At 36.0% G+C, this 18,009-nt stretch overlaps 1 protein-coding gene across 6 annotated transcripts in view; it reads left to right on the top strand.

Annotated features, from left to right (window-relative positions):
- Positions 1 to 18,009, top strand: part of NCOR1 (nuclear receptor corepressor 1) — a 158,463-nt gene that overhangs the window by 83,795 nt on the left and 56,659 nt on the right. For 5 of the 6 annotated variants that reach the window (XM_012651413.1, XM_012651412.1, XM_012651414.1 and 2 more), the window contains 4 exons: positions 227 to 366; positions 4,564 to 4,690; positions 10,967 to 11,519; positions 14,477 to 14,606. In XM_012651413.1, the coding sequence (XP_012506867.1) occupies positions 227 to 366; positions 4,564 to 4,690; positions 10,967 to 11,519; positions 14,477 to 14,606 (950 nt within the window). The remainder of the gene's footprint in view (positions 1 to 226; positions 367 to 4,563; positions 4,691 to 10,966; positions 11,520 to 14,476; positions 14,607 to 18,009) is intronic. The other variant, XM_012651415.1, reaches the window with a different exon arrangement.

Here is an 18,009-nt window from a genome sequence, read left to right as displayed (position 1 = left end):
TCCATTAATGAGCATGTTTTAAATTTGGGGAGAAAAATACAGAACTATAAATGAGTTTTGTGTCAATGAGTATTTCAGTAAGTATTGAAGTATATCTAATAAGTAATTGAAAGTACAGTTTTAGTGTTAATGATTATAATGCAGTGATAAAGTTGATTTATTATGTCTCTTGCTTGCTTGATTTGGTGACTGTTCAATTAACATTTTATCTTTTTTTAAAATATAGGTCTTGTAGAACATGGTCGTAACTGGGCAGCAATTGCCAAAATGGTGGGAACTAAAAGTGAAGCTCAGTGTAAAAACTTCTATTTTAACTACAAAAGGCGACACAATCTTGACAACCTCTTGCAGCAGCATAAACAGAAAGTGAGTGTATCACAGGTGGTGAATTTTTTACTTACTGTTTTTTACTTAGGAACTTTTTTCGTTTTCTGAGCTTCAGAGATTGGCTTTGAGAGAAACTTTTTTGGGTGTTCCATTTTTATTTATTGCTTTGACCTGTAAAAAGCATGCTAGTTTTCAGTATAGGTTGACTATTTTTCTTTTGCTGAAGGAATAAGTTTATATTTGTAGTAATGGGAATTAAGTACTGTTGAATTACTATAGACTGCATTTAGAAAATATAAGTTTGAATTGAAAACTTTAGTTGGAGTTTTGTTGATCATGTTGTATGAATTAATTTCATATATTAAACATTTTTTTCAGAGCAACGATTCTGTGGAATAAACGTTAAAAATCAGAGAGTATAAGATTATTGAAAATTTAATAAGGAAGTTCTAATGTAGTGGTTCTTAAAGTCTATAGAACTTTTTAGGGCTCCATGAGGTCAAAACTATTTTCATAAAAATATTAAGATGATGTTTGCCTTTTTCCACTCTATTGACATTTGCATTGATGGTGTCAAAGTAGTAGTAGGTAAAACTGCTGGTGCCTTAGCACAAATTATGGCAGAATACCAAACTGTGCTACTACTTAATGTAGTCTTCATATCCAAGCATTTCTTAAAGTTCTAGTTTCACTTAAAAATGTCCTTGATGAAACAGTAAAAATTAGTTTTATTAAATCTCAACCTTTTAGTACAATGTCTTTTTAATACTCTGTGTGATGAAATAGAAAGTATGCATAAAATCTTTCTTCTCTATACCAAAGTACAATGGTTCTCTCAGGGAAAAGAACTTTGGCAATTGAGTTCTAAGCTGAACTAACCTCATGGAGTATCATTTTTAATTGAAAGAATGACAGACAAACTATGGTTTTTCAGACTTGGATTCTTGAAAATAAATGAGCTTATCTTTCAAAGAAAATACTTTTAAATTTTGAGCTTTCAAGCAAAAAACAAGAATTTTAGAAAATGTGTATCTCTCACCATGAGCTTAACATTTTCTCATTACAGACTTTTCTGATGAGATCAGTGGAATAATAGCAATGTGATATTTGGTATTGTATAGTGAAATGTATCCAACTTTGAAAAATCTTCTTAACTCAGTATTTTCAAATGACCAATTCATGATTTCACAATGGATGTTATGCATTGATAAGGTTTATAAAAAGTGTTTTTGAATATACCAAAGTGTAAGATACATGAACAAATTTTAGTGTAGTAGAGTACAAAAAGTTCCCTGATAAAGTTTCAGATTTCACACTAGAGCTAACCTTTAAGAAATAACCATTTGCTGACTCTTGGTGTAGTATCAAAGAATAATATCCACACTTAGCTGAAAAATCTATTAAAATACTGTTTCCCTTTCCAACTACATACCTGTGTGAGGCCAGATTTTTTTCACATACTTCAACTGAAACAACATGGTATCCATAGATTAGATTATATGTGAAAGCACATTTGAGAATTGTGCTATTTTCTGGTAATCCAGACATTAAAGAGTTTCCAAAAAGTAAAACAATGCCACTTTTCCAATAAGTTATATTTTGTTTGGGGAAAATATTTATTTTTGATTAAAAAATATGTTGACATGCAGTGGGTTTAAGAGTGTTGCATCCTTAGACCAAAAAGTTTGAGAATCATTAACGAGTGATAGAATGGGTAAATAAAAAGCAGATATTTAAGCTTACTAAGATTTGAACTTATAAATAAGAATAGACAAAGTATAACATTGACTTTAAAAGGAACGAGATTTTGGGTTAAAATAAGAATGAGAGAGTTAAAAATATCCTGTAGCAACCAAAACATAAAGAAAGTAAACAACAAAAAAAAGTCTACTGACAAGTTAAAGATTTGACTTCATGAGATACCATGCAAAATGTTTTGAGAGAAAGTCAAGTAAAGAATGAATCAGTTCCTCTAAAAAAAAAAAAAAAAGAAGAATGAATGAATGAGATATGTTTTAAAATATAAATGTTATATTAGGGTTCTCCAGGCAAACAGACCCAACAAGATGTATACATATGTACGTATATAGAGAGAGATACTGATTTATTTAAGGAATTGGCTCACATGATTGTAGAGGCTTGGCGAATCCAAAGTCTGATGAGGTAGGCTGGCAGGCAGGAGACTCTGGGCAGGGTTGCAGTTGGTGTCCAAAGACAATGTCCTGGTAGAGTTCCTTCTTATTCCAGGAAGATTAGTCCTTGTTTTAAGGCCTGTGGTTGATTGGATTAGGTCCCACCCACATTATGAAGGGTAATCTGTTTTACTCAAAGTCTATTGATTTAAGTGTTAATCTTATCCAAAAAACATGTGTACAGAAACATCCAAAATAATGTTTGGCCAAGTATCTGGGCACTGTGGCCTAGCCAAGTTGACACGTAAAATTAACTATCACAACATCTTTAAAACATCTTGTTATAATCATTTTAATTGCAATTAAAATAATAGGGACAACTGGCTTCAATTATTTATCTAGAGTGCTTTATCTTTTTAAAAAAGATCTCAAAACATGGGAAAATGCCTAATATTTGTCAAATCTCAGTGATAGATACATGGGTGTTACATTTCTGTACATTTGAATTATTGCATTAAAATTTAATAAGTACTATAGAGAAGAAAATACTTGGAGACATAGTAGATTATTGCGTGTGAACAGAGGGATGTTGTACAGTTGTGGTAAAAAGCTGTCTCTTCTGTAGTCATTGGTGAAAGGACCAAACAGGATGGGTTAGTATCGGCACAGGAGGAATGCACACTGAACACTGGAAAAATCTATGTAGTAGCTATTACCTAATGTGTGAAAATATTAAAATAGCCTTCATGGAATCTTCTGAAAGCTTTTTAAAAATGTGGCCAGTGTCTCTCTGAGATTCTTCCCTTGCCTTCCTGCTAAGAACATAGGAATGGATTTTTTAGCCTTCAGAATTTCACCTAGTTTTGTGACTAATATTGGAAAATGATTGTTTCTCTTGAGTTAATTAATGTTTTAGATTGGATCCTAAATAGCGTTCTCATATGTAAACTTAGAATAATGACTAGACATACTGGTAACTTTTTGTAGTTGAGGCTGACAGCTAAAATGGGGTGAAACATAGGTTCTGGAAGGGGCACAGAGCAGAGAACTGCTAGGGCTGAGACTGCCGGAAATCTGGGTCTGCAAACACAGGAGACTATAAGCCTTCAATTTGGCAACGTGAAGTTGTATAACGTAAATAGCTAATGTCTTACATTCACATATGTACATGTACTCTTACAGATAAGTGACCCCAGTAGAAGAATAAGCAGTTTTGCATAAACATGTAGTTTGCAGAAAGGAACATACTATTTTTTTAATGAGGAATTTGTCCTTCTGTTCTTATTAATAATTAAAGAAATTCAGTAATAAAAAGAAATTTGGTGGTAATACAGATGATCAGTTGTTGCCTATAAAATTGCATAATTCTTAATGCCAGTGAAGGAAGTTTAGTGCAGTATTATTAATACCAAAATTGAAAATGACCTAAATGCCATAAAATAGGAGAATTTAAACTACATGGTGATACAGAGCTTTTATGGAATCATTTATAAATTATTTTTATTACAGTGATATGTTCAGTTCATGGCTATATTAGATTTTAAAAAGTAGGATATATAACTGCATAGGGCTATTTTGGTTATGTTTACATGTATACATAAAGATTTATATACATGTATATGCATCTAAAAGATTGAAAGGAAGCATACCAGTACACTTAGACTCTCCAGCTGTTGCAGTTATGAGTAGTTATTTTTTGTAATGTAATTTTGTATCTTCCACATTTCAATGTATATGTTATCCTTATTAGAAAATATGTGTTTGTTGTTTTTATTAGAAAGATACATTATCTGGCGTGGAAGAAGAATATAGAGATTTGTGATTTGGGGCTATTTGTACATGTATAGTGGTGAGTAGTTTCAGAAATGGGTCAGATGTAACTTTGGATTAGTTTGATGAAAGTAAATCGTCTGCATAAAAGGTCAGTTAGTGGTTACCCAAAGATATTTGCCTGCACTTTAACCAGAACTGTTGTCAAATGTGCAGTCTTTTTGTGTGGTATGTGTGTGTCTACCAGTGTTCTACATTATTTCAGAAATGAAAAGATTTGGTTTTTTTCTTTTTAGTTATTTAAACCATAAATAATTTAATATTATTTCTTTAGACTTCACGAAAACCTCGTGAAGAGCGAGATGTGTCTCAATGTGAAAGTGTTGCTTCCACTGTTTCTGCTCAGGAGGATGAAGATATTGAAGCTTCCAATGAAGAAGAAAATCCAGAAGACAGTGAAGGTATCTCAAAATCTTAAATTTAGTTGTGATTCCTGCTATCCCAAATGTGTAATTTTTAGCTTAGTCATTTGACTGTATAGAAATTGTTTCATTAGGGAAATAGTATATCAGTGTTTTCATGGCATAGAGACTTCAGACTTGAATATAATGTATTTTTTCATTTACTCAACAAATATTTATTTACCTAAGATGGTCTAGGTGCTACAACCAGAAGATCTTGAAAATGGCCATCCCCCTTCAGACGCTAACTGCCACAACAATAAAATATCTGTGTATCAGTATCATTGCCACATTTATTGTTCAGTTAATATCAGTTAACATTTTTTCTTTATTGCCTTGAGTTTGATTTCATATTTTTACAAAGATTTACATATACCATATTTATATTTTCATGTAAAAAGAATTAATGACCCTAGAAGCACCAGTAGAAAAAAAAAAATCAACCCAAGAAACCTAAAAAACTTAATAAAATCCCTTTTGTCACTTAAACAAATCAATGACAACTTCCTGAAAAAGGAAATATTTTCTTGATTTTTTTGCTAAAGAATAAAAAGTACCTAATTTATTTTAATTTACATTGCTATTAAAGTTTCTGTGAATTTCTTTTGAAAATTGCTTCTGATAGGGGGATTTTCATAATGCTTTTAGGAGTTCTTTATATATTATATATTGAACATGTTCATGTTTTGTATATGCAAATATTTGCTCTATCTAATTTGCTTTTTGCTTTATTCTGGAATTACTATTGTTTAAACTTTCTGTATAATTAGCGCTGTGTATCTTTTCCTTTGTAGGGTCTAATATTTTACATCAGCTTAGGAAGTTCTACATTGTCCAGTGTTAGAAATATTAGATTTTGTTTTTGTGGATTTTTTCCTACAAGTTATTGTTGTTGTCTTTTAAAACTTATCTTGAAATTGGTTTTTGGCTTTGAACAATAAGTAAACTTTTTTCTGTGAGGTTTTTATGAAAAATGAGGTCATCATTATAAGAATAAAGAGAATGTTGGAGCAAGCTCACCCTGGGGTAGTATTAATATAAGAGTGCTACAAACAATGAGAGGCAGTTTGATGTGTTTATCGTACTTTGAAAGAGGTTATCAGAGTTTGTGCCTTTTCATAGGTTTCTATCTGGTAGCTGGTATTCCCTGGGACTGTAAACAAAGCCTGTATTAGTCTCCTTGGGCTGCATATTGGGTGGCTTAAACCACAGAAATTTATTTTCTCACAGTTCTAGAGGCTAGAAGTCCAAGATCAAGGTGCTGGCAGAGTTGCTTTCTTATGAGGACTCTCTTCCTGGCTTGCAGATGGCCAGCTGCCTTCTTACTTTGTCCTCACATAGCATTTCCTCTGCGCAGGCACACTCCTGATTTCTCTTCCTCTTATAAGGACAACAGTCAAACTGCTGGAGTAGAGCCCAGCTTTATGACCTCATTTAGCCTTAAATACCTCCTTAAAGGCCCTGCTCCAAATACAGTCACACTGGGGGTTAGGGCTTCAACATAAGAATTTTAGGAGGGGACATAATTCAGTTCATGACAAAACCCAAGCTGTCATCATACACATATTTATATCAGCCTATCCCAAAACCCAAGCACCAAAGTGTGACTTTTTTCCTTCTGTTTTCTTCCTGTTACTTTGCCTTGGTGTGAAACATTTTTCAAATTGCTAAGTATGGTATTAAATTAATATGTTCATCTGGTCAGGAGTAGGATGGCATGGTCACATCCTGTTCAATCATACATGTGATTGTCTTGTGACATCTAGAATAGTTTCCTATTAATAGGAAATGAACTTTGCTAGTTGAATTGTGGGATCTGTCTTCATTTCTTTTTGACTTAGCTTCAGTTGGAAAGTGTCAAGGAAAAGAACATAAATGCAGTTTATATGACCTATGATTTCACACTATTAATCTTACCAAGAACCTACAGCTGCACAGTTTATTGCATGGCAAGCCTCTTGCCAACGGAAGAAGGAAAGCAACTGTTGAAGGGAGGATTCCTATGTCTGCTCTCCTAACACACATCTAAGTGTGTGATTCTGTCTCATGATTAGAAGAATTAAATCAGAAAGACTGAAACTTTACCAAAATGTGGATTTGCTCTTATTCTCTTATTTTAAATCATTCTTTAAGTTGTTTTTTTTTTTTTTTTTTTGGGAAAAAAGATAATGTTTGGCTGGTGCTTGGTGAAGCATTATGCTTTGGAAATATTCCTACGCTTTTATGGCTTAGAAGAAGATAATTGAAAAAGTATTTATGTCAAACGATGTTAATACATAATCACTATTAATACATAATCACTGCTATTAATGCATAATCACTAACATGTCTTCTAATATTTTGAAGATAAATGGCTTGTCAGTTTGCCCTTGGGTTTGGGGTTTTCCATCACTGTATAAGCAGAAATGAAGGTTAAGTCACGCTTTTTTTAGCATTTCATCATCTTGACAGCATCTTTCACTAATGGTAATTGCTACTGTATATTAAGACCTTGTTACATGTGAGGTACTGTTCTGAGTTTTTGTTTTTTTATGTGTCTTTTGTTTTTGTTTTGGGGCCTTGGACTCTCATCTGAACTCCAGGCTCATATATCTACCCACCTACTCAACATTTGCATTTAGATGCGTAACAGCCACCTCAGACTTAACCTCTAAAGTAAACTCTTGTTTCTACACCACTACAAGTTGCTTTTCCCTGTGGCCTTTCCCTGTGTCAGTAAATGTTACTTTGGTAACATGAACTCTCTTTCCCTCTTACCTCATATCCCATATGAGGTCCATCAGCAAATCTTGTCACCTTTTCTTTAGCCTCTTTAGAATTGGATCCGTGTCCATTGCTGCTGCCCTGTTCCAAGCTGCCGTCATCTCCATTACAGTAGCTTTTTGACTGGTCTCTTGTTCCTTTTGTTCCATTCTATTTTTTTCTTCCATACAGCAGCCAGAGTGATCCTTATACAATGTACGTAGATCATGTTTCTACTCTACTCAGATCCTGTGGTTTCCCATCTCATTCACAATAAAAGCCCAAGGCCTCATTGTGACTCACCAGGCTTGACATGAACTTCCTTTGTATGTCTGTCAACTTTCTGCCACCCACTTTTCTGCTGCTCGCTCTGCTCCACCCACACTGTCCTCTTCACTGTTCTTGAGCAAACACTCGGACTTCAGGGGCCTTTTCACTTTTTAATCCCTCTACCTCTAATGTTCTTCCCCAGGATGTGCCCAAGGCTCATTCTCTCATTTCCTTGAGGTCTCTGCTCTGACGTTCACCGGGATTGTATAATAGCTTCTCACCCACTGCTTCCCCAGTTTTGTTACTTAGTCACTGCGCTTACTACCACCTGATGTATCAGCATATTTATTGTTTATTGTCTGTTTTACACTAGAATATGGGCTCCACGAGAACATCTGCTTTGATTTGTTTCCCACTGCCATGTCCCCAGTACCTCAAATAGCTCCCTGCACATAGTAGATGCTTCATACGTATTCGAATGAAAGAAAATTTGTAGAGGTTTTAAAATATTGTCGTATGTTAAAGTTTTTTTTCTCAGCTGGTAACTTAAGTTTTGATTTTGTTTTACCATACAAATAATATTTATATTTATTTATTTATTTATTTATTTAAATATTTATAACTTTATAGCTTCAGAGTTTCCTGTTTTACTTAAGATGTTTCTACATATTTCCTAAAGTTGCGTATATCTTGTACTCAACTATCTTCTAAACATTTTTAAAATCTTTATTTCATCTGGAATTATTTTTCTGTGTAGAGTAATATAAGTCCTATGTTTTTCTTCCAAAGAGCCAATTCTGACAGAAGTTTTATTAAATAAATCATCCTTTACCCAATAATTTAAAATATACTTTTGATAATCTTCCCATGTATGTTAGGATCTATTCTTGGAAAGTGTCTTTTGTACCACTGATATATTTTGTCTGTCCCTGTGGCTGTTCTAAATGTATTTTAATACGCCATCTTATACTCAGTTTGACTATCTGGAGAGACAAGTCTTCCCTCTTTCTACTTTTCGTAATTTTCTTGGATTTTTCTCAGAGACTTTTTCTTCTATATAAACTATAAATTGGTTTATGTAGCTTAAGAAATTTTTCTTACAAACCATTTGGATTCTCACTGGAAGTATGTTATATGTATATTAGGGAGATTTAAATTTATGTTGTCTATTTTAAGAAAATATAAAAGTTAATGCTACAGTGAACATTTCTGTATACTGTTTATAACAGGGAAAATTGGAAGTAGCCCAAGGATCCAATAACAGAGGAAATTTTAAGTAAATGTAAGACCTCATCACAGCCATTCATTCACCTTATGATTCAGCCAGTATTTGAGTCTACTATAGGCACAGTGCTTTTCACCAGTACTTAAATGATCATCAGAATCTATGATCTCTGCCCTTACGGAGCTCATAGCCAAGTAGGAGAAACAGCCAGTAACAAAATAATTGTGAATAAATGTAAAATTGTAACTGTAACTAGTACGTGTGTTATAAAAGCTACAATGGCGAAATATAACTTTGTTAAGGAAGCTGTGAAAGACTTTTTAAAGTATATGATGGTTGAGCTGATATCCAAAGGAAAAGCAGGTGAAAGAGCCTTTCAGTAGGGTGAATGGCACGTACAAAGTCTTTGTGGTAGAAGATGCACGAGGCACTCAGAAAACGAGAAGCCAGTGGGACTTGAATACAGAGAGCTGGGCGAAACAGTAACCTGGAGGGGGCCCACTAGGCAGGATCTGGTAGGCCATGCTGACAATTTTGAAACTTTATCCTAAGAGTAATGGGGTTCCATTGAAAAGTTACCAGAGACAGATAAACAGGTGATTGAGTTATGATAAGATTTGTTTTTTAAAAAGGTAACTCTGGCTCTATTGTAGAGAATGGTCTGAGGTGGAAGGTGAGAAGAAGAGTTGGTTTGGGGCTAAAGTGGCAGCTTTGAAGTTGAACAGAATTGGCTGGATTCAGGTGATATTTTTAGAGAGAAAATTAGTAAGACTTGTTGAGGGTATGGGGGCAAATGAGAGGAGGGTTTAAAAAATGACTCCTGGGTTTCTGGTTTGTTTAAGTGGATGCTAAACACTAGAAAAGAATCTAATTTGGCAGTCTTGGTTACAACTCCAGTACAGGACAGATTGAATTTGTGATTCTTTTGAGTTGTCTAGGTAAAGATGTCAAAAGCATTAAAAGCATATTTTATAAAATGAAATGATGTGGAAAAAGATCAACATTATTAAAAATCTATGAAATATTCTAGAGCTTTACTGTCCAAAGTGGTAACCGCTAGACACATACGGCTATCGAGAGCTTGAATGTGGCTAGTCCAAATTGAGAAATGCTGAAAATGTAAAATGTACATCAGATTTTGAAGATTTAGTACCCAAAAAAGGTAATATTCCTATTAATTTTCAATTACATGTTGAAATAATATTTTAGACATACTGGATTAATGAAATAAATTGTTAAAATAAATTTTACACATCTCTTTTTACCTTTTTTTTTTTTTTTTTAAAGAGAGTCTTGCTCTGTTGCCCAGGCTAGAGTACAGTGGTGTGATCATAGCTCCCTATAACCTCAAACTCCTGGGCTCAAATGATCCTCCTGCCTTAGCCTCCTGAGTAGGTAGGACTACAGGTGTGGGCCATGGCACCTGGCCAATTTCTTTCTTTAATTTATTATTTTTTTTGGTAGATACAAGGTCTCACTATGTTGCCAGACTGGTCTGGAACTCCTGGGCCTACGTGATCCTCTGATCTCAGCCACCCAAAGTGCTGGGATTACAGGTGTGAGGCCACCACCCCTGGCCTCTTTTTATTTTTTTAATGTGGCCACCAGAGAATTTAAAATTACATTTTAAATGATTCACCATTGTGTTTCTATTGGACAGCGTTGTTCTAGAATGTCGGCTTAACTGAACAAATAGAAATTCATAGAAAGAGGCTTGTAGAAGTACACCAGAATGTCACCATTTATGGGAGTGCTTTTTGTTTGGTTTTGTTCCATCTTTCTTTGTATTTCAAATTCCATATAAATTATTTTTAGACATTAAAAGATTGTACACTTTTGGTTTCAGAAGGTCAAGACAATTCAATCTTTCACTTTCACACTCTATAGAAAACTTTAGCTTTCCCAATGGCTGTAGATACTTCAATGAGTTCATCAAAGGAGTATAATTCATCCTAAACAACCACTTTCAAGCATGGTTTCTGTCACCACCTGAAACCTGTTCATTATCAGATTTTTTATGCTGTATCATTATCTTTAAGGTGCTGAAAATAGTTCTGATACAGAAAGTGCTCCTTCTCCTTCACCAGTTGAAGCTGTCAAGCCCAGCGAAGACAGCCCTGAAAATGCTACTTCTCGAGGAAACACCGAACCCGTGGCTGAGCTCGAGTCCACCACCGAAACTGCACCTGGTGCATCTCCCTCCTCAGCAGCTCCAAGTACAAAACCAGCTGAAAATGAACGTGTGGAGACCCAGGCGAATGACAGCATCGGTGTTGAGACGGCAGAGCCGATGCAGGTAGATCCTCAGGAGCGCAGTGCGGAAGCGGGTTCTGTTCTTGACCCTCCGACCAGTACCAAAGCAGACTCTGTGGATGTCGAAATGAGGGTGCCAGAAAACAGTGCATCTAAAGTTGAAGACGATACCAAAGAAAGAGACTTGGAGAGAGCCAGCGAGAAGACAGAGCCTAGGGATGAAGATTTGGTGGTGGCTCAGCAAATAAACGCCCAGAGGCCTGAGCCCCAGTCAGATAATGATTCCAGTGCCACGTGCAGCGCTGACGAAGATGTGGATGGAGAACCAGAGAGACAGAGGTGAGACTCATTCCTTAAATACTAGCCTGCTCTTATTCTGCTGGCTGAGTCACAGAATGGTGCTGGCTGCAGAGATGACGCTTTATAAATATTGGCGTGTTATAGGTAGTCCGTGTGAAGTTAATATTGGGCTGTGATGCTGTTCATCTGTTCAAATAACCAAGAATAATTATGTAATCATTATTTTTTTAATGACACAGATTACAAATTTTTTCTACATCTGTCTTGCTATGTGTATTCTAGATGATAGCAAAAAAGAGGATTTCTGCTGACAGTCGTAAATAAACCACAGATGACTGTGCCTGAGGGTGACAGCAGTGGGATGTAGTGAGAAGGTGGGGAAAGGGATTGAAGGGCCGCAAGTGTGCGCGTCCCTAGGCTGCAGCCTCAGGCGAGGCCGCCCTTTCCCTGCATAGCAGATGTAAGAAAAGGCTGGAAAGAGAAACATGTTAAGCATTCTGAAAATATTCTAGAAAGTGTAACTTAGATGCAAGTTAATGGTAATTATAGTGACCACTTTTTTATATCAGTTAAAATTTTAGCTTGTTCATATTTGTAATTTAAAATACCAGGTATAATGCAAATGAATTTACAATTATTTTAGTCATTAAAAGTAAATTAGGGGCCGGGCGCGGTGGCTCACGCATGTAATCCTAGCTCTCTGGGAGGCCAAGGCGGGCGGATTGTTTGAGCTCAGGAGTTCAGAACCAGCCTGAGCAAGAGCGAGACCCCATCTCTACTAAAATTAGAAAGAAATTAATTGGACAACTAAAAATATATAGAAAAAATTAGCCGGGCATGGTGGCGCATGCCTGTAGTCCCAGCTACTTTGGAGGCTGAGACAGGAGGATTGCTTGAGCCCAGGAGTTTGAGGTTGCTGTGAGCGAGGATGACGCCGTGGCACTCTAGCCTGGGCAGCACAGTGAGACTCTGTTTCAAAAAAAAAAAAAGTAAATTAATAATACAAAAAATGCATCATCTTTATGGTTTTTGTAAAAATTATGATAAAAAGGTATATTTTACAGGAATAGATACTACTTTATTATATTTAATTTCCTGGTGTTTCCTTTTTCTTCAAAGAAATGGAACCACCTACAATCATAGTAGAATGTTGGATTAGTGCAAATTCTAGAAGTGAATTCAACTAAAACAGCATTTAATCTGAAACCCAATCAAACCCTGCCTTTCTTTTCCTTTTTAATAAGAAAGAGACAAGCCACTCAACAGCCAGATTCTAGTCAGAGTTCAGCTTTCATAGTGTGTCTTGATGTCACTGTACTTTCAGTCCATATCCAATATATTTTATATCTTATATACTTTAGAATGAGATTTGATATGAGAATAATAATATTCAGCATTACAGTGATGATTCCTCAAAAGAGATTTTTATATAGTAAATACTAGAATTTTCATTAACAGGAATTGAAAGAAATGGTTCTGCTTAACCATGGTTATACCAGAAAATTCAGCTATCTAGGGCACTCTTCTTCCTTCATCTCACAGTAATCTAGATTTTATTTTAATGATCTCAGTCTTTAAATGGAGCAGACATAAATGGATTCAAGCTGGTAGTCCATTTTTAAGCATTCTTTAATGAAACATCTCATCTGAAATAAGGATTATCTTTATTTCCACTGTTGGTTTGGTAACTGTATATGAAGGAAAAATTAGGATCACAGTAATTTTAAAGGATAAGCATCCTAAGAGATGAATGTGACAGTAGTCTTGAAATTCAGAAATTCCTTGTAAAAGTACAGTGGTTTCTGAATGACACCCTAAAGTCTCCATGGCTTCCGAACTATCACACTTCCAATTTTGTACAGCTTCAATGTCATCTTTGTTCTTTATGTGATATGTAAATTTTCTTTTATACATTCCAATTTTCTTACCAATTTATACATTTAAAAATGTTTATCTTCCCCCAGTGACTGTGACAACTTTGGGAAATAGGACCAAGCCCGTAAGACATGACACTAGTGTATAATTTACCCAAGTTCATATAGGAGGCATCCTGAACGTGAGTGTAGGCATTGGAAACAAGGGAGCTGGCAGGATGTGAGATGGCAGGGGTGGTGGTGAGCAGAGGACTGCATGGGGGGCAGTCACTGCTGCGGGGAGTGCTGGTTCCGCATTGTCTGTTCTTTTTTTTTTTTATGAGAAGCTAGAACCTGGAATTTTGGGTGAAATTCTTCATTTTAAAATGGTGACATCTTTTTCAAATACTTAAAAAAACTGCCATCCCAACAAAACATCCTATAATAGGCAACTTGTTTTTAACCTGTGTTTTTATGTTATTGGTAAGTTAGGACCAAACAGTTTTTGTTTGGTTTTTTTTTTTTTTTGAGACAGAGTCTCACTGTGTTGCCTGGGCTAGAGTGCCGTGGCGTCATCCTAGCTCACAGCAACCTCAAACTCCTGGGCTCAAGCGATCCTCCTGCCTCAGCCTCCCGAGTAGCTGGGACTACAGGCATGCGTCACCATGCCCGGCTAATTTTTTCTATGTATTTTTAGTTGTCCAATTAATTTCTTTCTAATTTTAGTAGAGATGGGGTCTCGCTCTTGCTCAGGCTGGTTCTGAACTCCTGAGCTCAAACAATCCGCCCACCTCGGCCTCCCAAAGAGCTAGGATTACAGGTGTGAGCCACCGCGCCTGGCCTCCAAACAGTTTTTAATGGCCTTTGTTCAGATGGTTTTGTTGGTTAGATGTAGATGATTAAATTTAGATACATTTCAACCTGAAAGTCAATATTAGTTTTCTTTATCTGGAAGATTAACATCATAAGTTCCTTTTTCCTTGCTGTTCAAATAGCTTACAAAGGCTAATGTGATTTCCATTGTGTCTGTGTGTGCATGTGTATGTACATATTAACTTGGAAGGAATTATGGTGACTATATGTTTGAAATCTTAAATAAAAATGTATTAATTTGTGTTTTTTCTTTTTCATTGCCAACTGCAGAATGTTTCCTATGGACTCAAAACCTTCATTGTTAACCCCCCCTGGGTCTATACTAGTCTCATCCCCAATAAAACCAAATCCATTGGACCTGCCACAGCTTCAGCATCGAGCTGCTGTTATTCCACCAATGGTAAGTTTTCAGTGTAAGAAAAGTAAAATTGAAAGACAAAGACTATTTTAGACATATATTTCTTCTCTTCTTTAATTGTTTGATTTTAAAAAATTGTGGTAAAAAACATATAACCTAAAATTAATCATCTTAACCAACTTTAAATGTATAGTTCAGTTTTCTTAAGTGTATTCACATCGTTGGGAAACAGATCCCCAGAACTTTTTCATCTTTCAAATCTGAAACTCTACACCAATTAAACAACAACTCCCCCTTTCTCCCTTTTCCTAGCCACTGCCAACCACGCATAAGAAGTATACCAAATATGCAGGTTTTGTCCTCACACCCACCAATTCTCCAACTCTCTGGACATCAACTGGGTGTCGTACAATTCAGTTCAGTTCTGACACTGACTATCCTGAGTTATCATCAGACACCAGTTCTGCAAGTATTGGGTCCCTGGGTTATCCACACTTCTGTCTGACTAGGTTAAAAATCAAAGGTTCCCCTGACTCTCCCTGTCAGATTCCTTAATTTGCTAGAATGGCTCACAGAACTTAGTAAAGTGTTTTACTTACTGTTACTGGCTTATTATGAAGGAACACAACTCAGAACAGCCAAATAGAAGAGGTGCATAGGGCAAGGTATGTGGGAAGGAATGTGGCGCTTCCATGCCCTCTCTGAGCCTGCCACCCTCTCAGCACCTCTGTGGGCTCACCAACCTGGAAGCTCTCCAAACCCTGTCATTTAGCGGTTTTCATGGAGATGTCATCACCTAGATAGGCATGACTGATTAAATCATTGGCCATTGGTGATGAGTGTGTGAATCTCCTGTCCCCTCCCTTCCCTGGAGGTCAGGCATGGGGTGGGCTGGGTGGAGCTGAAAGTTCCAGCCTGAGGATATCTAGGGGTCCCAAGCTACCAGTCATCTCATTAGCATGTAAAAGACACTCTTATTGTCCTGGAGTTTCTAAGGATTTGGAATCTTAAAGAAAGGTCTTTGGGGGGAAAAAGACTAAATATTTCATTTTTATTATATCACACTTCATATATATGAAATCGCACAGTGTATTTTTGTGACTGGCTTATTTCACTCATCATTATGTCCTCATGGTTTATCCATGTTGTAACGTGTCAGAATTTCTTTTTTAAGGCTGAATATATTCCATTGTATGATATACCACATTTTATTTATCCATTCATCTGTCAGTGAGGGCTGCTTCCACCTCTTGGCTATTGTGAATAGTACTATGATCAGTACTTGATTTTTATACCTTGTTTTTTCTTGTATCCTCCTGTGTTGGACTTGGGTTAGGGAATACTAGGGCATAGGGAAGAGAAGGGCAGGAAAATTCTGAATGTGACTGTGTGGAAGAATTCTTTCATGCAGCCCAAGTTTATATCCTTAGTGCATTGCTTTTTCAAATGGATTCATTTTGATGAGTGATTAAAATGGTCATTTCCAACTAAGAAAATAAACCCCCCAAAAATATAATGCTCCAGCCATAAATATTAGTAAGTCCTGTTTTTGTTTATAACTATAAGAAGCAATAAAACAATAATAAAATAAACATGTAACTAGGTTTTGAACATTTAGAATGAATTATAGAGAATTATGTTTGAAAAGAATTATAGAGATTATGGCTAACTTCTATAATTCCAAGTGTAGTTTATTTTACCTTAATAATCTCTACGAATTCCAAGTCTATTTTATTTACTTTTTACCTTAATAATCTGCACAAAATTGACGCATTTTTGATACCGAATTCCAATCTTGGGTACTCTTCCTTTCCTCAGTTATGTTCTAACTCTTGCTTTATTTCAAATATTTATTTACTTATTTAGATATTTATTTATTTAAAGCTCTTATTAAAAAATTTTGTTTTCTATCACATGACAGTTAGTAAAAGATGTTGATTGTGTGCTTGTGATAGACTCACAAAAAATCATTAAGCATTTACTCATTGATTCATTGAAGTGGACACTTACGACTAGTTTAAGACAACATTCTTAATACTGTAGGGAATATTTGTATATTACAAAGTCTGATTTCAAAAGCTTAGAGACCGATCTGGATAATAGGCATAGAAAAAATCATAGGACTGGGCGCGGTGGCTCACGCCTGTAATCCTAGCACTGGGAGGCTAAGGCAAGAGGATCTGCTTGAGCTCAGGAGTTTGAGACCATTCTGAGCAAGCATGAGACCCCGTCTCTGCTAAAAATAGAAAAAATTAGCTGGGCATGGTGGCGCGTACCTGTAGTCCCGGCTACTCGGGAGGCTGAGACAGGAGGATCACTTCAGCCCAGGAGTTTGAGGTTGCTGTGAGCTAGGCCCAGGTGACAGAGCGAGACTCTGTCTCAACAAAAAAAAAAAAAAAAAAAAAAAAAAAAGAAGATATAATAAAATTTGAAATGAATTAAAATGTGATGCTCTATTACGTAAAAAAAAAAAAAATACTAAGTGTTTCAGAGGAGAAGGAGCTTCTTCTTACTTAGAAACTTAAGAAGACTCCAAGTAGCAAATAATGTTTTGGTTGGACCAAAATAGTCCATTTGGCTTTATAGCAAAAGGAAAAGCCATGTTTGCACGTAAGTCAAAGCACAAAGGCAAGAAAGTTATGTGTGTGTTTTGGGACCAGTGAGAATTCCTACTTATGGTAGGGGGAAAAACTATGGAAGTCTTTAGATAATAGGTTCTGTAAAAGTCAAATCTCTCATTATTCATGAAGTATTTGTTATGGACCGTGTTTGGGGCTTTTATTTAGTATTGGACAGAACAGCTTGGATTCTCTCCTTTATGAAGTGGGAAAGATAGAAAATAAATAAATAAGGAAACAAACATAATTGCAAATCGTGGCAAGTGCTGTGTACTGTGAAAGAAATGAACAGGCTGCAATGAGAAGGAAAACAAGGAAAGAGTCACTGTGTTTCATTGGATGGTTAGGGATGGCCCGTCTGAAGGAGGAACAGTCCATTCTGTCCTGAAGAGAATCGCTATGTTCATGAATTGGTTATGGGAGAGGAGGAGATTGATCAGTCAAGGATAATTTGCCAGGTTTCTGGCTGAAGCAGCTGAGGTTCCATTTCTAAGACGAAGAGTATTGAAGAAGCATGGAATTTAGAAAATGAAAAGTTCCATTTTGAATAGAGATAGCCAAGTGGATTTGTTAGGTAGGCAATTTTATATGAGTGTGGAACTTGGAGAAAGTGTCTTAAAAATAGAAAATTGGGCCAGGTATGGTGGCTCACATGTGTAATCTTAGCACTTTGAGAGGCCGAGGTAGGTGGGAGGATTGCTTGAGGCCAGGAGTTTAAGACCAGCCTGAGCAAGAGTGAGACCCCATCTCTACAAAAAATAGAAAAATTAGCCAGGCTTGGTGGCACATGCTTGTAATCCCAGCTACTTGGGAGGCTGAAGTAGGAG

This window comes from Propithecus coquereli, unplaced genomic scaffold (genome assembly GCF_000956105.1).
Source record: "Propithecus coquereli isolate 6110/MARCELLA unplaced genomic scaffold, Pcoq_1.0 Scaffold355, whole genome shotgun sequence".
Taxonomy (NCBI): Eukaryota; Metazoa; Chordata; class Mammalia; order Primates; family Indriidae; genus Propithecus; species Propithecus coquereli.
This window is presented reverse-complemented; position numbering and strand designations above follow the sequence as displayed.